The sequence below is a fragment of the Ursus maritimus genome, unplaced genomic scaffold, assembly GCF_017311325.1.
Source record: "Ursus maritimus isolate PB19 unplaced genomic scaffold, ASM1731132v1 scaffold_8, whole genome shotgun sequence".
Classification (NCBI taxonomy): Eukaryota; Metazoa; Chordata; class Mammalia; order Carnivora; family Ursidae; genus Ursus; species Ursus maritimus.
The window spans coordinates 4,048,614-4,073,839 of NW_024426996.1; the positions used below are offsets into that span (position 1 = coordinate 4,048,614).

The 25,226-nt window shown below is 34.6% G+C and overlaps 1 protein-coding gene across 4 annotated transcripts in view; it reads right to left on the reverse strand.

The window, feature by feature from the left end:
* RAP1GDS1 (Rap1 GTPase-GDP dissociation stimulator 1) overlaps positions 1 to 25,226 on the reverse strand; it is a 145,245-nt gene that overhangs the window by 114,035 nt on the left and 5,984 nt on the right. For 3 of the 4 annotated variants that reach the window (XM_008707182.2, XM_040624986.1, XM_008707180.2), the window contains exon 2: positions 2,653 to 2,763. In XM_008707182.2, coding sequence (XP_008705404.1) covers positions 2,653 to 2,763 — 111 coding nt within the window. The remainder of the gene's footprint in view (positions 1 to 2,652; positions 2,764 to 25,226) is intronic. The other variant, XM_008707181.2, reaches the window with a different exon arrangement.

Here is a 25,226-nt window from a genome sequence, read left to right on the forward strand (position 1 = left end):
GCGATTCTGGTATAAGCAGTGATATTTTTAGCTAAAACACCTGACACTAAGGAAGAATTATGACACTAGAAGGTCTCTGCAAAAAAGCCAGTACAGATTCACTTAAGTTAAATGTTTTATAATTTTACCTTGGGAGGGTAAAAGTAGCAATGGATCAATCATTTCAAGGAAGAACAACTGTAGAAAATAAACATCTTACCAGCATTTTTTTTTTTTACTTTTCCTTGTTTAAAAGCCACGTGCTAATTTTTTTTAAAAAAGTATCAATAAAATATCTATAAAATAAGTCTGTAATTCAAGAAAAAGGTCTATATATCATTCTCATATTTAATAATATAATTTGAAACTATTTTAAAGAAAAAGCAAAAATTTAAGACACAATATTAAAACCTATCTTTTAGAAACACTTTCACATCCTATAAACTTAGCAAAGAGCCACACTTTCCTCAGAATGTAATTTTTTATTTTGTAGACTAAGAGTTCAGATCCAAACTCTAGACTCTGCCAGAGCAAGGCAAATAACCTTAGAGTGTCTGTTTCCTTTTCCTTTACATGGTGATGATAATACCTCTTCATGTGAATAAAGGAAAGTTTAAATTAGATAACAGATATAGTCCCAAGTCCAGTGTTGAGTACATAATAAGTACTCAACAATGACAGATAATTATTCTTAAATTAAACACTGAACATCTGCATGAACTCCCTCTTCAAATTCTTTTGTGTTAATAGTCTTAGATATGAGGACACATGAATTTTGTTCCAGATTCTTAAAAAGACATATTCCTTTTGCTCCCTTCTTGGGGAATCAATAGTTAAATTGGTAGAGTTTGTTGTTTTTATTGACACCTTGTGGCTATTTGGCCTTAACACTTTAGAATACACAATTCGAGGCTATTTTCCATAAATAGGTTCAATGAGTAAATCTGCAATGGATCTGAGATGTAATCCAACAATTATATACTTCTCACTACTTCTTAAATCTATTCTTTAAAAAGTTATAAAATTTGGCTTCCTTTTTTCATTTCTCTTCTTCAACTTTACTTCTCTATCAGTCTTTCCAAGAGAGGGCTGAGCTACCCTCTACATATAACCAAGAACACTCTCTCCATATCTTACAGTTTCTGAACAAATGGTCCATGTAGAAAATTCTTTTTACTATCAAAGAGAAAAAAACCAGGCCATTACAACCAAGAGTATACTAAAACAACTCTACTAAAAAAATGAATTTGGGATATTCAATTTACTAAATTATTCAATTACTAAATTATTCAATTTAGACTAATTACATGATTACGTAAATCTGCCTATACAGGCATGTAAAACTCAGGTCATCACACGGTTCTTTCTAGTCTTCTAGACCCATGCTATACAAAAGAACTTTCTGTGATCATGGAAATGGCTTAACGTCTGTGATCCCCAATAAGGTAGTTACTAGCCAACTATGGCTATTGAAAAGTAAGACTAAAGAACTTAAATTATTAAATTTAATAGCCACATATATCTACTATAATGGACAGCACACCCTTAGATACTCCCCTTTTCTGTTCTTTCTCTTTACCATGGTGAGCCTTATTCAGATGCTGTTACTGAACTCCTTGTTTCAAACCCCTTCTCTGTCATCTGTAAGACTGAATAGCTTGACAGAGTTAACAATCTCAAAAGCAAAGAGAATTACTGAAAAAGAATTTTCCAAGCTAGTTTTAAAAAAGTGCTTTTTGATGAAGAGTACCACATTCAATTATTTTAGATTTTCTAAGCACATTTCACTAAGAAATGAAAAATAAAATGAAAAAGAAATAACACACACATCTGAGTGCTTGAAAGTAAAACTCTAACAACATATACTTTCTCCTAAATTCTTTGTTAGCTACATAATTAATCCCAGAATAAGATAATGGTATAATTAAAAACAAGTATAGCACAAACCATAGCACAACAAAGCAGAACTAAGGGAACAGATAAAAATCATTTTTTACCTGTCTATTCTCTGTGATAATACAAAAATTAACAAATGGAAATATGATGGATCAAATGCAACAATACATTGTGTTAGCCAATGAAGAGTTGTATAATTTTCATCACTAGTCTTATTTACCACAGCATCAAAGATTAAGTCTTACCTCAGTTTTAAGGGATTTCTGAATGACTGCTTATGGCTCTTTCCAATTAAATCTAAGCATAAGCATTATTTTATTTATTTTTCATAAACATTAATGTAAAATTATTAAAAAGGTGACCACAAGATCTCAGAAAAAAATGTTAGGTGTTTTAAGCTCCCCTCTGTTTCTCCTCCCTAGTCTCCCCACATATACACATGCAGTCCTTTTCAAAGAACAAATGTAGGTGTTAAGAAGGAAAACAACTATGGTGCTTATCTGTTAGGAATGAAATAATGGCCTCTCTCTGGTATTAATGTCATCACCGCCAATCAATTCCTCCTTTCTTCTGCCTGTCAACTTGGCTTTCAGTACCTTGGGGGTGGGGAGGTGGGGTGGGAGGGTAAAGCATGTAAAACAACCTCAGTATTCTGGGATAGGATTCAAAAGAATTCAAGTTATGTGAATGCAAGTTATGTGCTAAACTACATACCAATTTCTGAATGACTGCTGATATAATTTTTTTGTTTGGCATTTCAAATCCAATGAAACTTACTATTTTGAGCCAGGGCTTGAAGCAGACAATCCAAGCATCCTTCTAAACTATCCTCAGTTCTGTCAACAGCTGTTATCTTCAACTTCTTCAAGGTATCACTGAGATTATCTGCTTATAGAAAAAAGAGAAATCAGAACTCTCACTAACATATGATCATGTTTCATGACAGTTACCACTAACAGGCAAAGGGCTCTCATTATTGTGAATTAACTTCCACATACATTACAAAATGGTAATGGACTGTACCATTACAAATTTTTAAAATAAAATGTATCTATTTAACTCAGATAGTAAATATTCATTCTGTATACATGAGATACCAGGAATATTCAGGAATAATACAGATTGTCACAGAACATCATTTCAGGATTCTTATACCATATTTAGCTTGTTCAGGAAACCAGCCATGATTAATTGAAAAAAACCTAAATGTCCCCCTAAAATTACATTGCTTTGCAAATAATATTTTGTTTCATTTTTGGCTTCCTTTGCTGTATTTTAAAGACATAAAATGAAAATGAAGGTTTAGAAAAGTTTCAAAATAATAGGAGTTAAAATAATACAAAGCTGATGACTATAAAACCTACTTTAACACAGCCATTTGAAAAACACCTGAAATCAAAATAGTGCTAGAAGCCAAAACATGTACATTTTAGATTATAAAGCCATGCTCTCATCCTAAATTACAATTATATGTGGACTGCCCTATTCCATAGATTGTCAAAATTTCTTTACATTATTAAAAATTCAGATGCCCACAGGACTTTTATTTACATCAATTATTTCTATTGACATTTAAATACAAAAAATTAAAACTGAGACTTTTTAAGATTCATTTTAGTAATTCATTTAACCCTACGTTATAAAATTGTTTAACAGTAATATTTTAATAAAAATATATTTCAGGGGCGCCTGGATGGCACAGCGGTTAAGCGTCTGCCTTCGGCTCAGGGCGTGATCCCGGCGTTGTGGGATCGAGCCCCACATCAGGCTCCTCCGCTATGAGCCTGCTTCTTCCTCTCCCACTCACCCTGCTTGTGTTCCCTCTCTCGCTGGCTGCCTCTATCTCTGTCGAATAAATAAAAATTAAAAAAATCTTTAAAAAAAAAATTTCAAAAACAAAAAGCTCATTAAAAATAGTATTGTTCTACATTTTTACAAGTCTCCATAATGTCTGCCTTAATAGAAAATAACTGGATTTTCATACTTGCTTCTCTACTCAATCTTCTATAATTTGTTGTTTGGGTTAAGTAGATGAAGAAAATTCAGACTTACACACATAGTTGAAAAACAGGAGAGCATTTTAACAGCCTTTTCATAGGCTATTAATTGTGGATATTCTTTGACACCATACCAAAACTTGACAAGTGGTAGTTTTTTAAAGGTTGGTTGCCATAAGAAATCTGAAATAATATTAATAAATCCTTCCAACTCTCACATTCATATCCATTGATCTCTTACACTTTGAATCGTTCATGCATGCAAGATATTTATCAACAATGCACTGGTCATTAAAAAAATTAGGTCATGGAGTTATGCATATCTTTCAATACTGACATATTTCATTGTACTATTTCAAAATATAACATTCGTCAGTATCGTCACTAATATTATTAAAAGACTCTTTGTAAGTATTGGGGAAATATCAAGCCGAAGGCATACAAGTTTCTCAAAATTCTAATTTTCTCTTACAAACTTCAATTTTATTACCAGCAACAAATACTATCAGTTGTTTTCCTTAAATGATAAATCAACCTAATTCATTTGTGAGAAAATATCTGCCAAATACAAATAAAACAGTTTGTCAGTTCTTTCAAATAAAAAATGCTTTTCCATGAAAAAAAAAAAAAGTACCTTGGTCAGCTCATAAACAACTGCACAAGTGCTCCTCTTCAAAACAGGCATCAGACTTTGCAATGCAATGAAAGTGTTTTCTGTGTGCCTCCCATTTCCTTAAAAAGCATATTTTTAAAATGTGTGCACAGATACTGAGATTTTTTTTAAAAGGTTATTTAAATTTATTTATTTGTCAAAGAGAGCAAGAGAGAGAGAGCACAAGCAGAAGGAGCCAGAGGCAGAGAGGGAGGAGCAGGCTCCCTGCTGAGCAAGGAGCCTGCCGTGGGGCTTGATCCCAGGACCGAGGGATCAGGACCTGAGCCAAAGACAGATGCTTAACCAACTGAGCCACCCAGGTGTCCCGAGATTTTTTTTTAATATTTTTTTTCTGCTTCATCATAGGCATTCTAAATGAAACTGGTATTTTTTTCTACTTCAAATACGTTACGGTTTCAGAATACTACTAGTACAGGGGCGCCTGGGTAGCGCAGTCCTTAAGCGTCTGCCTTCGGCTCAGGGCGTGATCCTGGCGTTGTGGGATCGAGTCCCACATCGGGCTCCTCGGCTGGGAGCCTGCTTCTTCCTCTCCCTCTCCCCTGCTGTGTTCCCTCTCTCGCTGGCTGTCTCTCTCTCACATAAATAAAATCTTTAAAAAAAAAAAAAAAAAAGAATACTACTAGTACAATTTAGTACTACTACTGCTCTGATTCACACATACTTAAAGCACCCTTGTTTTTTTTACCCATAATTGCTTTTGTACCATTGTTGGGGCAAATGTCAATAGAGTAAAAAAGACAAATAATGTCCTGATAGTATTATGCAAATAGTACTGACCTCACAGACACCCCAATGGGATACCAAGGACCTCTAGCATTGCTGCTGCAGTATTAGAATTTCAGGCATTTTCTTATTTCAAAGTAAGGTATACATTTCAATAGATTTCTGTACATTGCCAGGTCATGACAATTCTAAAAATATGATGAAATCCCCTATTATAAAATGAGAGATAATTACTTTCCATCCAACACAAGAAAAAGTAGACTTAAAATTTTACATTAAATAATACTAACATGCTCTAGGGACACCTAGCACAACCTGACTAATCTAGTAAACCTAACCCTATACTTCGTTAAAAATCCCAGGTTATCTATTCACATCCAAGTTTAATATTTACTTGCTTAAGAGGGACTAAACAGTTTTGAGAAACTGATTTTTATTCTAAAGAAAAAGTATATTTGTATGTATTTCTTCTGTAAGCTAAAAAGAAGTTGTAGGGCATCTCAGGTATCTCAGATATTCTTGTTCAAACTTATTAAGTGCATATTAAGTTGATTTTCCTGAAATAAAGTATGAATAATGTATAATATCTAAGTTCATATTATTAAAAGTAGTGAATGTAATTATCCCAACACTGAGGAAAAAAATAAGACTTACGTTAGTCAAATTACAGCAATCCATTAAAGCTATCAGTCAACAAGTAATAAAAAAGCAGTTAAGACTCATTTAGTTCTACCTATATTGGCATCTGGGTCTTTTTAAATTCCTTCCTTCCCTTCCTCCCATCCCCAAAGCTCCTTACCTGACACCCTCTTCTGATTGAGTCTGGATGCTACCAGCCCGGAGACCATCCTTGAACATTTCATCTAAGTCTCCTCTTCCTTAACCCCCCAGGAGCATTTTCAATCACTGCATCCATCCTTCACAGCACTATTCACAATTTTTAATTATATTTTTTGTTTAATTGTTAATATATGCTCCCCCACTATATTTTATGGGGCATCTTGTTAATTATAGTCATTGCACTGTGCCCAGTAAATATTTGTTAAATTAACTGCATGAACAAAGGAATGAGTTCCTTCTTTGCACAAACCTGTCTAGTTACCATCCTTTGTATCACACACTTAAGAGCCAAAGTGTGCCCATAACAAAGGGAAGGTAAATGTGACCTGTTCAGCACCTACTATGTACTCCATATAATTTAAAGTATAAATATAGTGTCTTACATTTTAAGATACGAAGAAGTCAATGAAGACAATTTAAGTATTTAGTAATATAAAATATATAACTAAAAATTACATAGATCATCCCACTTTTGAAAGATTTCTTATCAGTAAAAAAGCATTTAGTCTCTCCATGGAAATAATTACATGCCTATTAATGATGTGAGATCTTCTTAGGGAAGTTCATTAAATTTTTCATTCAGAGACAACCAAAGCTGTCAAACAGAATTACTACAAATTTATTATGATTTTAAGCATTTTAAATGAATGAACTGGTTAGTACTGAGAGAAATGTTAATCAGTTTATAAAATAAAGTGTTAGACTGTTTCATATGTTGATTAGAATACTGATTACATGAATATATAATACATTTTCCAAAGTTCATCAAACTGACCATTTAAAATCTGTGCATTTTAGCTTATGTGAATTATACCTCAATTTTAAAAGAGCATATTGGAGAATAAAATGGGGTGAGAACAGCTTTCCCACTGGCCTCAAGCTTCCTTTCCTAATGGAGAAATTTCTACTATAGTGACACTTCTGGACTTCTGCCTCCTCCGTTGGCAACTGCCCACCACCACCTCCATTTTCTCTCTAGGAAAGGAGTAATGTATCTGACTAATAAGTTGAGAAAGAAGAACCGGCTATACATAACTCAGTCCCTTCTGGGTTCCTGATCTTTTAGAAGGGTAAGAACTCCTTGTTCTTCCATACCTTTGGCTGTCCAGCTACACCAGTGACAAGATTAGCAAATATATCTAATTCAGCCTTAAACTATTAGCAGTCCCTTTGTGACTATACAAGTAAGCCCTGTCCTTCACCAATTTTAAGGCAGTTATTTTGAATTCTTCAGAGAACTCATTTGCTTAGGTCTCCAGTGATTCTGAACTTGGGTAAGGAACAGAGGGTATTATTTCGGGACTCCCTCAAACCATGACAGTACATCTCAGCAGTGAATTCTTACCATTAAGACACTGAAATTGTTCTAATGGAAAATTTCTCAGCTCTGTCTGGTGGCGGGGGGGCAGTAAGTCAAGAATGATAATTTTCACAGGCGGTTCTACTACTAAGAAGTATTAATAACCAAAATAATTTTTTTTCTTTAAAGAATAATTTCTTTCCTAAATGACAGCAGATGGTCTAGCTTGTCTTGTGAAAGAAAATGTAACATTTTTAAAGAGTTAAGCAAAGTTGACTTTGTCATTAATTATGCATCTCCTACTTCTAACCACTTCATCGCTCCTAAAACCACAACCTAACCAAGCCTTCTTAAAGTCTATCAAAATTACTCTGGCAAAGGTCTTAAATGATATCTTGAAAAATCCAGTGGATTTTTCTCAATCCTCTTATTCAATATCTTTGCAGCAATAGACTCTTTTTTCTTTTTTGGTACACTTTCTACTGACTTCAAAACACCAGTGTCTGAACATTTGCTCTTGGTTGTCGTCTTCTCTCTCTACTCCTTCAATGTTAGTGTGACCTCGGTTTTATCTTTTCTGTATTTTTCATTTTGCTAGTTTTATAGTCCTGGGTTCATAAAACTCTTTTAGCTTGGGGCGCCTGGATGGCTCAGTCCTTAAGGGTCTGCCTTCGGCTCAGGGCATGATCCGCTGGGAGCCTGCTTCTTCCTCTCCCACTCCCCCTGCCTGTGTTCTCTCTCTCGCTGGCTGTCTCTCTCTCTGTCAAATAAATAAATAAAATCTTAAAAAAAAAATAAAAAATAATATAAATAAAACTCTTTTAGCTTATTTCTACTGTTAGATGAGAAATTCTTGTAGAATAGGAACTTCTAAGAAACTCACACTGCCCTCAATAGTGGAAACTTACCAAATCCTGAAAATCTACCTGACTTTCTGAGTTACTTATATCTTTTACTGTAAATTAGGGTACAAATTGCCACATTAATCTTTAAGATGGGTTATACTAAAAACAATGACATTTCACTATAAGTTTTTTTTCTCATTCAATTATTTCAGAAATCAGATAAAAACTTTACGAGCAGGGGCGCCTGGGTGGCTCAGTCGTTAAGCGTCTGCCTTCGGCTCAGGGCGTGATCCTGGTGTTCTGGGATCGAGCCCCACATCAGGCTCCTCCACTGAGAGCCTGCTTCTTCCTCTCCCACTCCCCCTGCCTGTGTTCCCTCTCTCGCTGGCTGTCTCCATCTCTGTCAAATAAATAAATAAAATCTTTAAAAAAAAAAACAAAAAAACTTTATGAGCAGTCACCATTCATTCATTCTTAAATGGTATTAAAGTCTATTTTAGTTTGAACCAGAAACTCTGTAGTCTAACTTGTCACATTTGATTAGAGGGTCAAGAATCAGACAGATGATCTTCACTACTATATTAACCATCACGAATAAAAGCAAAATATAGTTTGTAAAATTTTATTTCACACAATGCCCAAAACCTTTTCACTTAGAGTTCAAAAATTATTTTACTGTTTTATAGCTATCAAATATAGCTTTAGCATATAACATGATATAATTGCTAATAAGATAATACATTGGCTTTTTTTTATTAGATGGTGATTTATACTGAAATGCAGGCTTAATTCTTTGTCCCAGAAATGACCAAGAAGAAAATGAGGGTGATTTCTTTTCAATAATCCCCTACTAGACAGATTTAAAATATTATACCAAATAGTGGTCAATGCCCAAAATATGATAATCCAACTTAGAAAACAATGTAGCTACATCAACAAAGCTTGATGGCATTCGTCAAAGAATTTTTAAAAACCCCAAGAATTATACCACAATGATGTTGGTGAAAATGTACAATCTGTCATTACAAACAGCTTCTGTGTGAAGAACTGTTGGAGAGACGCCTGGGTGGCTCAGTCAGTTAAGCAGCCGTTCCTTAATTTTGGCCCAGGTCATGATCTCAGGGTTGTGGGATCAGCCCTGAATCAGGCTCTATGCTGGGTGTGGAGCCTGCTTAAGATTCTCTCTCTCCCTCTCCCTCTGTGGCCCCCACCTCAGCTCAAGCACATGTACCCACTCTCTCTTAAAAAAAAAAAAAAAAAAAAGAACTGTTGGAAAGATCTCTATACACCAGAAGATGCTGGAAAGTGGAACTATATACTTGCAAACTTCACTTCTGTACAGTAAGCTAATTGAGTCCATAACAGAAGAGAAACTCTTTAAACATAAAAATAACCACTTGAAATGTACTCGCTCTGCTCCAGCTTCTTATAACCTAGCATGTGCCTGCAAACCAACCTGAGTTCTTACAGTATCAATATTCCATCACCAGGATTCTTACAGAACAATATTTTAGCAGTTCATTATCTTGTATTCCCTAGTTTCTCAGTCCCCATTTATCTCTGGGCTCTCATACTCCATTTGATTCCTTAGATTAGTACACTAATCTTGGATTTAACTATTTTAGCTGTGACTTTCTAATTCTCCAGGATAATACCTAAGTGTCTGCCTACAATGCTTTGGCTCCTGGCACTTACGTTCGAGAGTAAAAGATATCATGCCTCCAAGCTCTGCCCTAGACTCTAGGATATGCCTAACAGGGAAAGAAGACCAGACAAAGAGCAGATAATATAAATCGAATAAGATGAAATTCTGCTAAATGTATGGGAATGTTTAAAGGCTATATAAGACAGATAAAAAGAAGTGTTTAGGATAAAGTCTAAGTGTTATTTAGACTTACAAGCAGTCCTGAGCAAGATTCTTCACCAGAACATACTTAAAGCTGTGACTAATCAAACATAAAGATGGAGAAAGAAGTAAAGTCCCTGTTTCACAATGCTTTGTAAGAACAGAGAACTAGATTAAAGACTGACATAAAAGACCTGCATAAAAGGAACTTTCTTTAGCTGTAGATATATAAAGAAGTATTTCATTAAGATTGATGCAAAGCAAATAGTTCCACTGAGTAACCTAATAAATAACAAGAAAGAGATAATGTACATTGAAATTTATAAATTTTTAGGCAATGTCAATTTTTCTGGATAATAAAATGCCAAACAGGAAAAAATGGTATCTACACAAGTAATAAATGTGACAGGTGAGTTTAACATAAGTATATATTAAAAATCTAAAAAAATTATACTGTTTGAACTATTATTTATGAACTCACAATATAAATATTTTCCCAGGATATTGCTACAGAAAGCAAGAAGAAAATTCAAAGTCAGGATAAAAAAGAGAATTTAAATAAGAATTAAACAGAAAGTACGACCATACCCTTACTTAAAGCTTTGCTGGACCAAAAATTTGAAAGAAACAAAATTAAAGCAACAGAATGGAGACATTAAGTCAGCTATCAACTGGTCTCTTAGCTCGAAATTCACCCTTACTGCCCGATCTATAAAAATGAATCTGGGTCCTTTAAATATTTTTCCTTTGCCAGATGGCATGATATAAGATTTGTCTACAGAGGACAATTGATAGCATTGAAGAGGGAGGTTTCATAATTTTCTCAGTGCCACCCGTCTGCAAGTCATAGTTTCTTTCCACCATACCATTTTCTCCAGCTCTCAACTCAGGCAGCAGGACTACGTACAAGAGCCTCAGTCAATCAAATCTGCATCAAAGCCCAGGTCACTGCTTCCTGCACTGCTTCTTCAGCCCTGGAAGTGTACACGCTGGACACCCTGTGGGGCTGGATGCTCAGAGCCACTGGCTCAAATTATACAAAGAAGTGTGTTGGGTTCCCATAGAAAGGGGCCTCTCTAGCTCAGTTTCTGCAGTGGTGCCCCAACTTCTGCATGCCCAACTGTCTGCAGGCCCACTCTGCAACCTCAGTTTGCTTGCTCTCCAGAGAGTTGTTTCTGCAGGTCTGGTGACTGTGGACCAGCTCTGGCCTGGGCAACCCAGTGAACTTAACTACATCTTAATGAGAACTCACCTTCTAAGGAAGTTTGTCCTTCCTTGGATTCACTCCCATAGCCCAAGATTACCCTTCAGATTTGCTATCTACCTTTAAAGTTACTTTCCTACAATTGCTTAATAATTTCTATATTAAATGTCTCCTGTTTAAATTACTGCTTAATGGAAGATCATTCTCTTTGGATTTCTTGACATTCCTGCACTATTAGGGCCTTCTGAGCAAGGGAAATTGATAAGCTATAATAAAGATAAGTCTCCCTTCCTGGAGACATTCTAGGATCATAAAAAATTCCCCTCTTCTTTCCAAAGATTTGCTTTTAGTTTATATTTAGGGTAATAACCCTAGAGATACTTCTCCCTTTCCCCAGGAATGATTTAATGCCAGAGTAAAGATAGGGTTTGTGTGTGTGTGTGTCTATTTTGGATGAAAGATGTGCCAGCAACCCTACAGAAGTTCTCAGTGTCATAATTTTGGGGTTCTTCTCCTGTGGTGCAAACCTGCTACATGTGCCAGGTAATCAGTACTAAAATGCTGTATGAGAGGCACCTGGGTGGCTCAGTCGGTTAAGTGCCCTACTCTTGATTTTGGCTCAGGTCCTGATCTCAGGGTTATAAAATCGAGCCCTGAGTTGGGCTCCACGCTGGGCAGGGAGTCTGCTCAAGATTCTGTCTCTCCCTCTCCCTCTGCACTGCCCCCTTCTCGCACACTCTCTCTAAAAATAATAATAATAATAAATAAAATGCTCTATGAATAATAAGCTGTGTTGTATGATCTATATACCTCGTGTTTCCTGTCAGAGTATCTATATATACTTATAAATTTAACATTATGTGGTTTGTCTTCTGGTTGGACCTAGACTGATAGAGATATATAAATGGACTTTTTAGAAAAATGATAAATTATGTGAGAGAAGACTAAGAATATTATCTCTTTCAGTGAAAAGTATCATAATCTGTCAGATCATGAATGCTATGGATCAGGTGAATAATACATTAAGGAGATAACCTCAAGCTTCTATTTGTTCAACAATATGAACTATATGCCTACCACGCACGAAACACTGTACTAAGTGCTAATGATATAGACATGAATACTACACAGTTTTCACAGTATAGAAAACATTTTTTTTAGTTTTAATTTTATTTTTATGGGAATTATCTTCATATGTCCCAGTTCACTCCCAGAAGAAATCAATGTTAACATTTCCTTGTGTATTCTTCTAGAAGCACTGTGTGTGTGTATATATATATATATATGCACATATATATATGCACAGTTTTTTGCATCTACAAACACACAAACTTTAAAACATAATCAATCCATATATTCTACAATACTGATTACCTTTTCCACGGTAATGATCTTAATAAAAAGTATTGTTATTACTGAAATTATATTATTATTTTAGAAAATTGTAACAATGACCCTATAATTGAAATCCCTTGGTAAATATACAACAAAGTATTATTTTATTCAGTGGTAACAAACTTAGAAACCCACTGTCTCTCAAAAAGTGAAAGATACAGATTCAAACTAATTTTGCCAAAAATACTAATATAAGGTTCTTATTATAAAATTAACGTTAAAATTAATATCAAAGATAACAACTACACTTTAATTTGGAGAGACGAATATATTCCTTTTTCCTATCAGGTTTTATTAGGCTATTATGTTTTGAAAAAAAAAACAGAGATTTTAGTGGTAACTACCCTTATTAAGAGTACTGACTGACATTTTTTATTAGCCAAACAGGTAAAATTTACCATAAAGCAATAGCGAAACCGTCTGAACTGTTTAAACATGCATATTTCTTTTCTGGAGGCAAATATTTCTTTAAGGGAATTAATGTCAAGTAAAAAACAAATAAACCACAGGGAAATGCTATTTACTAGACAAAATTCTCTGTTAAGCTATCTTTCATTGAAATGAAAAACTCAGTAAACATTTATTCATTAGGTAGTTCCCACTTTGATGAGTTTTAATAGCAATCTGTTTCTTACCGAAACAATGCATCTTTCAGGTTTTGTAACTGTTCCAATTATTACGGTTACATAACAAACCACCTCAAACTTAATGACATAAAGCAAAAGCCATTTTATCACAAATTCTATGAACTAGGAATTCACAAAGGGAACACTGAGGATGGTTTGTCTCTGTTCCACAAGGTCTGAGGCCTCAATGTAAAGTCTCAAAGGATAGGGGTGTATCTCCAAGAGTGACTACATAGCAGGGGCTGGCATCACCTGAATCATCTGATGGTTCTGGTGATTGGCCTGAAAAGACCTGAAGGTTATGAATGCCAACCTGACACCTGAGACCTTAGGCCCCTCCACATGGCCTGGCTTCTTCACAGAATGGCAGCTACAGGGTCAGACTTTGCAAGGCTCCAAGCAGGCCAGTATTCCCATAAACAAGGTGGAAGCAACACTGTGTTTTACTACCAAACCTAGGAAATGACACAGCACTTCTGGTGCATTCTATTGGTTACAAGTGAGTCACAAGTGTGCTCGTATTCAACAGTAAGAAAACTCCCCAACTCTCAATGGGGAATGGCAAGTTCTAGAAGAATATGTGGGGGGCAAGAGGTATTGTGGCCATCTTTGGAAAAAATAATCTGCTATAATAACTTAATATTCACTAAACTGATTTGGTTAAAATAATACAACCAACAGCACTAGACCCTTTGAACAGTTTTACCTCTGAACACAAGATACAGTTTCCTCAAAAATGACTGTATGTTCAGCTTTGGAAACAGAAATTAAAATTTATATGGTTATTATTTTATTAATATTTACAACTACCTTATGAAATAGGTGTTATTATTATTATCCATATCTTAGTGGATGAGAAAGTTGATTTTGAAAGCTGAATAACTTGCCCAGAAAGGTAAGTGCCAAAGGTGGGATAAATCCAGACGCGTGTGTCTTCAACGTCTAGGTTCTTGCCACTGAACAGGCAGTCCACACAGTACCATGTTAAATGAAATTCATGCAGATTTCATGAAAATCAGAGCTGTGCAAAGCAAGGACTACCTACATCTTGCTTTATAGAGATATAAACCCTTCAAGAATGGATTCATAACCCAACTATATTAGATAGTTGTACTAGCTAACAACTGTCTATGTATGTGAATGTGTGCAGCAAAAGAAATAAAAGAAAAGGGAAGGGAAGGGTAGGGATGGGAAGAGACAGAAATCACAATGAAATGTAACAGGGTAGCCTCTGTCATCGTATCTCAAGGGTAGTACCAACAATGGCTACATAATCTAACTTTCATTAAATGTTTAAATAGATAAATAAATTCTAAGAAAAATTTTCTACATCATTTTAAGTAATGAGCACTTGTGTATTCCTGAGAAGTTACATACTAGGTGCTGACACGGTAAATAGATGTTTTCTCTTATTTAAATTCTTAGGGCTCTGTTTTCTCTTTCCAGAATCCAAATTATACCCTCATCTGTTTCTATTAGTCATTTCTTTTATGTTATTATCTTCCAGTTAGAAGTTTAGCTTTTCAAAAACAGAAATTGTCACCGCTTGCATTGTCACTTTCTGTAATGCGTAATATGATAGTCCTATGTTTCTGATCTGACTGATGTTTTCTACAAACCATATAAAAACCAAAAATGTGACACAGTGGACAGTTATTCTTTCTTGGAGCTTCACACCACTTCCCAAAAATGCATCCTTGTAACTAAAAGGAAATTAAGTTAATGAGCTCATATAAAATTCCTATCTTTATTGTAATAGGTTTTGTTTTTGAAGCCAACTATATTATATAATTTAAAAGATAAAGTAACATTTATATTTCTGTAAAACAAATATTTCAATGTGTTTTGTTTCTTTATAACGATCAGTATCATCTTTTACAATGGAGTTACTTGAGGAATCTTCAAAATGGAGAATTTTTCATAAGAACTAAAGGAAATAATTTCCATTTTTTGACAAATTTCTTGTTAAAAACAATCTTAGATGGTGTGGGAGCTCACAGTTTTGAAAGCATTTTTTTGTTAAAGTTCAATGATTCCTGGCTGTTGTTTTTCTGACTATAAAAACAAACCTCCTACCCACAATTTAGGAGAACTTATTAGTTATTTGAAATTATTTTATATAATTTTATGTAATTCTTTTTCACAGAATTTAAAATTAAACTTGTTTTAAATACTTTAAAATTATAGAATTGTATGTAATTTATTTTATATAATTGTTTTAAATAACTTTATATAATCCTTGTATGTTAGAAAATGCTTTCTAATATATACAAGCAAATAATGTTTTCTAGAAACAATCTACCATCCCTACTGCACTTTGATGACTCTTTAAAAATGCCATACCATCATTTTCCCTAGAAAGGCGGCATCACCCCCCCCAAAAAAAAGGGGGGGGGAATACGGTATCTGGGTTTGGGAGCTGGTCAGTCTTTATTAAGTAACTGTGAAGGTTTCCATATTACAATTTGTATTAGTTCTCTATGAAATTGGCTCTTTGCCCCCATCCATTTTTATTTGAAATCTATTATTTGGTTCTTTTTCAATAATAATGATAGTATTTTAAGAATACAGATGAAATGGGGGGCGCCTGGGTGGTACAGTCGTTAGGCGTCTGCCTTCGGCTCAAGGCGTGACCCCGGTGTTCTGGGATCAAGCCCCACGTCAGGCTCCTCCGCTGGGAGCCAGCTTCTCCCTCTCCCACTCCCCCTGCTTGTGTTCCCTCTCTCACTGGCTGTCTCTCTGTCAAATAAATAAATAAAATCTTTAAAAAAAAAAATACAGATGAAATGGGGATTTAAAGAGCTTAAGTAACTTGCAAAGGCTATACTACAGAATTAATTTATGAAAGAGGACAGATTATATTCTCTATCTCTTTGATTTCTTACATCATTCTGGTCAATTACAGATTTGGTTTAATTCTGATTGATGAGAATATATATATCACAGATAGTCAGCTTTGCTCTTGACTACTTACATGACTTAATTTTTGCAGTAATTAATTTTTAAAAAATGTATTAACTTTCAAAAAGTAATGTAAATTCCATTTTACCATAATTTTGAATAAAATTATAGCTTTTGAATTACTAAAGAGTTAACAGAAATATCAGAGATTGCAAATTCAAATATCTGTAAGAGCCATATGCCACATTAACAAAGGATAAAAATCATATGATCAGCTCAATAGATGCAGAAAAAGCATTTGGCAAAATTCAACATCCATTCATGATAAAAACTCTCAACAAAGTGGGGTTAGAGAGAACACAATGCTTGCATTATTTAACGTAACATGCCCATATAGGGGGCGCCTCGGTGGCTCAGTTGGTTGAGTGTCCAACTCGATCTCAGCTCAGGTCTTGATCTCACAGTTTGAGTTCAAGCCCTGCACTGGGCTCCACCTACTTTAAAAAAAAAAAAAGGCCATATATGAAAACCTACAGTTAAAATTATATCCAATGGTGAAAAATTGAGAGCTTTACCTCTGAAGTTAGGAACGAGACAAGGATCAATACATACTTGCCACGTTTATTCAACATAGTACTGGAGGTCCTAGCCACAACAACCAGACAAAGAAAAAAAGAAACAGCATCCATTTTGGTAAGGGAGAAATTAAATTGTCAGTATTCACAGATGACATATTATACATAAAAAACCTAAAGACACAAAAAAATAATAAAAGTAATAAATGAATAGAAGAATAAATGAATAAATGAAATTTTAAAATGAATAATAGAATGAATAAACAGAAGTAATAAATTCAGTAATAATAATAAATGAAAAAAGTAATAGAAGTAATAAATAAATAGAAGTAATAAACGAATAAGTTACAAAACACAAAATTAATACCCGGAAACTGGTAGCATTTCTATACACTAGGTAAGGAAGTTGCAGAAATTAAGAAAACAATTCCATTTACAATTGCACCAAGAACAACAAAATACTTAGGAATAAACTTAACCAAGGAAGTGAAAGATCTGTACCCTGAAGATTATAAAGCACTGACAGAAGAAACTGAAGATGATACAAACAAATAGAAAGATTACCCATGCTCATAGATTGGAAGAATTAATATTGTTAAAATATCCATACTACCCAAAACAATCTACAGATTCAATGCAATCCCTATCAAAATATCAACAGCATTTTTTAGAGAACTAGAGCAAATAATCCTAAAATTAGTATGGAACAAAAGACTGAACAGCCAAAGTAATCTTGAGAAAGAACAAAGCTGGCGGTTATCATAATTTCAGATTTCAAGATACACTACAAAGCTGCACCAACCAAAACAGTATGGTACTGGCATAAAAACAGATCAATGGAAAAGAATAGAAAGCCCAGAAATAAACCCACAATATTATCAGTTAATATTATATGTTATATATTGTTATATATTATATAGTCATTCTATGACGAAAGAGGAAAGAACATACAATAAGGAAAAAACAGTCTTTTCAATAAATAGTGCTGGGAAAACTGGACAGCTACATGCAAAGGAATGAAACTAGAGCACCTTTCTAACAACATACCCCCAAATAAACTCAAAACTGATTAAAGACCTAAATATGAGACCTGAAACCATGAAAGCTCTAGAAGAGCGTGAGGAATAATATCTCTGATATTGACCACAGCGACATTTTTCTAGATATGTCACCTAAGCCAAGGGCAACAAAAGCAAAAATAAGCTATTGGGACTACACCGAAATAAAAAGCTTTTACACAGTGAAGGAAACAATCGACAAAACAAAAAGACAGCCTACTGAATGGTAGAAGATACCTGTAAATGATATATATGATAAGGGCTTAATATTCAAAATATATAAAGAACTTACACACTCAACACCAAAAAAAAAAACAACAAATAATCTTATTAAAAACTGGGCAGAAGACACAAACACACATTTCTCCAAAGACATACAGATGGCCAACAGACACGTGAAAAGATGCTCAACATCACTAACCATTAGGGAAATGCATATCAAAACCACAGTGAAATATCACCTTATACCTGTCAGAATGGCTAAAATAAAAATCACAAGAAATAACTAGTGTTGGTGAGGATAGGGAGAAAAAGGAACCTTTGTGCAATATTGGTGGGAATATAAGTTGGGCCAGCCACTATAGGAAACAGTAAGGAGTTTCCTCAAAAAATTAAAAATAGAAATACCATAAAATCCAGTAATTCCACAGCTAGGTATTTACCAAATGAACACAAAAATATTATTTTGAAAAGATATGCACACCCCTATGTTTACTGCAGTATTTACAATAGTCAAGATATGGAAGCAACCTAAGTGTCCATGGATAGATGAATGGATAAGGAAGATGGGGTGTGTGTACACACACACACACACACACACACACACACACACGAGTATTATGCAGCCATAAAAAAAGAGGTCTTGCCATTTGCGACCACATGGATGGACCTAGAGGGTATTATGCTAAGTGAATTAAATCAGACTGAGAAAGACAAATACAGTATGATTTCACTCATATGTGTAATCTAAAAAAAAAAAAAAAAACAGATAAATAAACAAAAAGCAGACTCAGACCTATTAATACAGAAAACAAAATGATAGTTGCCAGATGAAAGGGGTATGGGAAAAATGGGTAAAGGGAAGTGGGAGATGCAGGCTTCTGGTTACAGGATGAATAAATAATGGGAATAAAAAGCACAGAATAGAATATAGACAATGATATTGTAAACAGTTTTGTATGGTGACAGATGGTAGCTACACTTGTGATGAGCACAGCATAACATATAGAGAAACTGAATCACTATGTTGTACACCTAAAGCTAATGTAACATCGTGTGTCAATTATAGTCAAATAAAAAAAACCTAAAGTAGAAAATAAAAATAAACAGATAAACAAATACCTTCAAGAGCCAGATAGAGGACTGAGTGAAGTTCGTAGCATTTATGATAATAGGAAGAAGTATGGTACTGGCGACCTCATACCCTGCCTAAGAACAAATATCATTAACTGTCACCAATAGGAATGCAGCCTCAGGGATCATAAATTTTTAATTTTTCAAGAAAACTTCACAAACAGATTTCTATCAGAAATTTCCTGATATTTAAATGTTGACAACTAATTTCAATTTCTAAAACTTCCCTAACAAAATCTATCTGGCAAAGTATATTTGGCCCACTGACTGCTGGTTTGCAAGCCCTATTATAAACATGCCTATAATCACTATAGGATAATGCTGTTAAATAAGATTGACCTAAGTCTGTTTGACATGAACAAACAAGTATTACTGAACGCCAACAAGAAATATCAACACTGAGTGACTAAAATTATATTACTGAATGTGTTACAGGAGTCCAAGAAGTGAAAGGTGTCCAGAGAAATGAGAGATTGGTAGGAGAGGTTAGAAGCAGTCTTCATGAGCTAGATTATGGAGAATGAATAAGAAGAGAAGGAAAAAGAAGTTATTCTAGAAGAAGGACTAACATGAACAGAGGTATACTGACTGGTGTCACTAATGAAGAATATTTCAGGGTCAGTGATGATCAAAGGAAGATGTATTTCAGAGAGTAAGAAATACAGGAAAGGTAGCAGATTTCTATGGATTTTGAAAGCTAAGCAGAGTTTAGACTCAATATGATAGGCAGTTGAAGCAGTATTAAATTATTGAGGAGAATGACATAATTGGTACACTATCTTTTTAAAAAGATTAATCTGGTTGTAGCATGTAGAAAAAACTGAAGAGCAAAGAGTCTAGGGAGGCCAACCAAGAAATGGTCTCAGCAGTACAGGAATGAGGAGATGAGAGCCTAGACTCTAGTAGCAGAAATGTTAGAAAAGGAAGAGTTTTCCATTAACTTATTTACTTGAGTGAATCCTTGATGTTTGTTCGTGTGTGTGTGTGTGTGTGTGTGTGTAGGTATGTGTATTTGTGGGCAAGTGTAGATGCACTTTTTTTTTTTCATTAACAAATTGGGGCTGGCCTAGTATAATGAAAAGAATACTAGTATAAGATTAGGAAATCAAGGGGCGCCTGGGTGGCTCAGTCGTTAAGCGTCTGCCTTCGGCTCAGGGTGTGATCCTGGCGTTGTGGGATTGAGCCCCACATCAGGCTCCTCCGCTATGAGCCTGCTTCTTCCTCTCCCACACCCCCTGCTTGTGTTCCCTCTCTTGCTGGCTGTCTCTATCTCTGTCAACTAAATAAATAAAATCTTTAAAAAAAAAAAATTAGGAAATCAAGATTCTAGATCTGACACAACCCCTAACTCAATGTGTGAACTTGGGCATGTCTCTTAACCTCACTGACCTGAGGTTCTGACCAGTGTTCTGTACCCTGGACAGAAAACGACAGACCCATGATATCATTGTTTGAGGCCCTGGATCTTACAATTACAAAAACCATAAATAATCTTAAGTCCAGTTAACCTTTGAACAACACAGATTTGAACCACACAGGTCCACTTACGGATTTTTTTCAGTAAATACAGTACAGCACTGTAAATACATTTTCTCTTCCTTATGCTTCTCTTAGTAACATTTTATTTTCTCTGGCTTATCTTATAAGAATAGAGTATATAATACATACAAAATATGTGTTAATTGTTCTCAGTAAGGCTTCCAGTCAACAGGTTATTAGTAGTTAAGCTTTTGGGAGAATCAAACATTACGTGGATTTTTTATTCTGTGGGAGGTACATGCCACTAACTTTCATGTTGTTCAAGGACCAACCGTATCTATATAAAAATCTAACTTCTGGTTTCTTTTAAAAGTCCCAAAATCCGGCTTCCCTGGGTCCACATTCCTACATGGCAAAAATGGTTACATTTGAGTAAGGAACTCCGTTTTAGGTTAGGCACATACCTTCTAGTTTGCCATAGTCCCACCATTTCCTGTTGTATCTCCACACTGAGACCCAGTGTTAGTTGCCATTCCCCATGCTTTCATTGCTGTTCTTATTATGGTAGAGAAATACTTTACTCACTTTTGTCTTTTACCAAAAGTGAGAAAATGAAAGACAATTTTCAAAAAAAAAATGAGAGAAAGCATACATCTTTACGGAAATAAAAAAATATTCTTTTCGATGTAATATGTGGGGGGGGGGCATGCACCTGTGTCAAAAGATTGCCATTTAACTCTCCTTAATCAAACAGTTTCTTCATTTGAGTTTGGGCACTCTGCTATACGTGTTACGAAGCTATTAAAAAAAAATTAAGAAGCGATATAATCAAATTCACCTTTTAAACAGAGTACTCTAGCAGCATGTAAAAACTGGTTAAGAGGGGAAACGCTGGTGGAAAGAACATCTGTTACAGAAGAATGAAATGGTCTCAAGAAGGGGTGATAAAACCCGGAACTGGCATGTTTACAGTAGAAAGAAGAGAAGAGGTAGACTTGTTAGAATTTACGGAACCCAATGGATATTAGAAATAGAAGGACTAGATTTCAGGAATGATTGACTGGATGGGTGGTGATACTATTCACCAAGCTAGGGAATTCACAGGCTTTAAAAGTATTGGGTAAAGGTGAGGTAGTATAGCACTACTCTGTAGCAGAAATAAGCAGTAAGGGTAAAACAGTTTTACATTTGTAAATGGTTGAATAAAATCAAAAGAGAAATGTATTTCTTGATGTGCAAATTATATGAAATTCAAACTTTAGTGTCCATAAACAAAGTTTTACTAGAACACAACTCACTCCTTTTAGTGTTTATAGCTGCCTTCATGTTATGATGGCAGAGTTGAGTAGGTGGATAGAAACCACTGTAGCACTTTCACGAGTTTACACTGCTGTTTGATGTACTACAAATTACAGTGACACAAGTTATGGCTGCGCATTGTTTCGAATGCCAAGTGTATTGTCATATCACAACACTTAATTTTGATCATTAAGTCAAAACAGGAAACATACACTTCATATGTATGCTTTTAAGGCATTTTAAGTGCTGTGTGGATTATTTTGTTATTGAATTAGATAGCAAACCAATGTATCATGCAATGACACTATAGCTATGCTAGAAAAATACTACACCTATATTACCAGACTAAGCATTCATCATATTCACAATTCTTAGGAAAGTAATTGTCAGATAAATTAGAAAATATAAAACACAGTAGTTCATCACAGCCGAATTTCTTTACAAAAATAAAAAACGAAAATGCAGCTACAAAGTAAGTTTCTGAGTGGCTCACTTATTAACCAAGCAAAGAAAGCTGTTTACTCATGGTGAGCTGAACTGTGTTTTGACTACAACAACCAGAGAAATATTTCGGGGGTGGGGAGGGGGGTGACAACTGTTTAAGAATAGCCTTTCTAGGGGCGCTTGGGTGGCACAGCGGTTAAGCGTCTGCCTTTGGCTCAGGGCGTGATCCCTGCGTTATGGGATCGAGCCCCACATCAGGCTCCTCCGCTATGAGCCTGCTTCTTCCTCTCCCACTCCCCCTGCCTGTGTTCCCTCTCTTGCTGGCTGTCTCTATCTCTGTCGAATAAATAAATAAAAATCTTTTAAAAAATTTAAAAAATTAAAAAAAAAAAAGAATAGCCTTTCTATGATGATAGCTACTTGAAGAGTTAAGGACACTGGGAGCAATATCAATATTCAACTAAAAACCAAGGCACATGATTTTGAAAGATTTTCCTTGGTTTTTGATGAGTTGACAGACATTAGTGCTACTACTTAATGTTGTTTTTGGAACACTGATGCCAAGCATGAAACTACTGAAGAATTAGCCTCAACAAAGAGTCTCACAGAGCAGTAATAGGCAAGATTTTTTTAAAGTTGAGAACATAAATTAATTCAGTACAACCTGAAGTGGAATCTGCTAAGATGTGTTACAACTGATAGTGATAAAAATGTGACGAATAGAAAAAGGCTTAGCTGAACAAACTTACAAAGTCTGTGAAATATAAGGTATTTAAAGCCTATGGTTCTTCATTAAATTATTCATCAGCAGCCATTTTATGAAGAAAATATTTTAAACTACCATGTATTATTGAACCAGTAGTATCAATTTCACTCTCACAGAAGTAAGCATCATCAGTTCTGTGTACTTTGATAAGTAGAAGCCAAATACCCTGACTTGCCTCATCACACAACAGTTTAATGGCTTAGCAATCAATGGTAGAGTTTTATTGTGATTTTTTAGTTCAAAGGTTAGATGGAATTTCTAGGAGGAAAAAAAAAAAAGAAATGCCTTTAACCACAATTATCAAACAATAAACAATGAATGCCTCTGGAAATTAGATTTGCTGCAGATTTGATGTTTCCTAAAATTTGACCTGAAGATCAAGGCGAAATAGTGCTTATATGAGAAACTTAAACTACCTTAAGTCATTCTGAAAAGACTGCTGGAAACACAAGTAACCATTAATCTGTTATATATACTTCTTGTGCGGTCATATGTTAAAATAAGATCCCCATGCATATACAAATTTGTAACATATATTTTGCAAGCCCAAGCTACCGTTACAGCAGTGTTTTTCAGACCTCATTTCAAATGCAAAAGAAACTTCTATACATCAAAATCCACTTAACTAAGCAACTAAGAAGCTTCTACCTTTCTGTTGGAAGTGGTTAATCTGCACTGTAGTGGGGCATGCTAAATAGCAAATATCAAGAGAAGAAGAATCTAAAAGAATTCTATAAATTCCTCCCATAGAAATGAATATGCTCATTAACAAAATCATATGCTAATGACTGACAGTATTTGGCAGTATCTATCTGTGTGAAAACATGGTGCAAAGACAAAATCCATTAAATCACATTATAGATCTGCATTAACAAATTAACATCCGGATCAATTCTGATGATAGGGTAACTGAATTCCAATTAAGTGAAATGCTATCTGAAAAACAGAATTATAATATTTTCATTAGTAGATCTGTATTACAATAACTTATGTTCACTTAGTGTTGTATTTTGAATATGGTCAGCAAAATATTTGTGGATATTTGTTTTCTCTCATCATGTATTTCTCTTTTATCTATGTAATATCTTTGATTTTGCCTCTTGGCCTGCAAAGCCTAAAATACTTACCATCTGGCCCTTTACGTAAAAAGTCTGCATACCTAGGCTCTATGGTGATGCTATTGAAAGGGCAACATCATCTGTCAGTGTCTTGACCATGCAAATTCTCAGCCCACCCAACACCTACAGAATCAAAATTTCTGAGGGTGGGCCTAGTAATTGTTTTTTTTTTTTAAGAAATGATCCTTGATTCTTAAGCAAGCTAGAGTTTGAGACTCACTGCTCTAAAACAGGACTTTAGAGACTTAGTTCTCTCCCCCTGGATAAATTATTTAATTCTTTGAATCAGTAAAATGGGGACAGTGTCACCTATTTCATAGAATTGTTGAAAAGATTAAAATTAAATTTTAAAAATATGAAAAAATGTAAAGCTTAACATAATTGATATCAATAATTCTTATTAAATGATAATAAATGGTAATTATTAATTCATTGGTATAGTAAAACTCCCTTGTACCAGCCCCTGAGACATGATCATTAAATTTTTAGGAATTTTATGAGGCAATTATTAAAACAGCCATTACTAAAAATTAAATTTTATAAACCTAAATAAGTTATGTTACAACAAAGGTATTAATATTCAAAACTCATTACTACTTAATTATTTTACTACATTTTACTATTATCTGTGCTCATAAGGTTATTATATTTATATGGTGGATCTACTATATAATGGTGTGCTGCAGCTTGTCTCTTCCCAACTATGCATTCACAGGTATCAACAACCACCACAGATCAGGGCTTTCTGAGAGAAGGGCTTTTGGTTAAACATTAACCATCACCCCTCTAGTTAATCATTATTAAAAACTGCACAATGAATTTGGTTTTGAACTGAATGAACTTGTATTAACTATGCATGTAGAAATATTTAATAATCTCCTAGATAAAAAGATAGCCCATACATATATG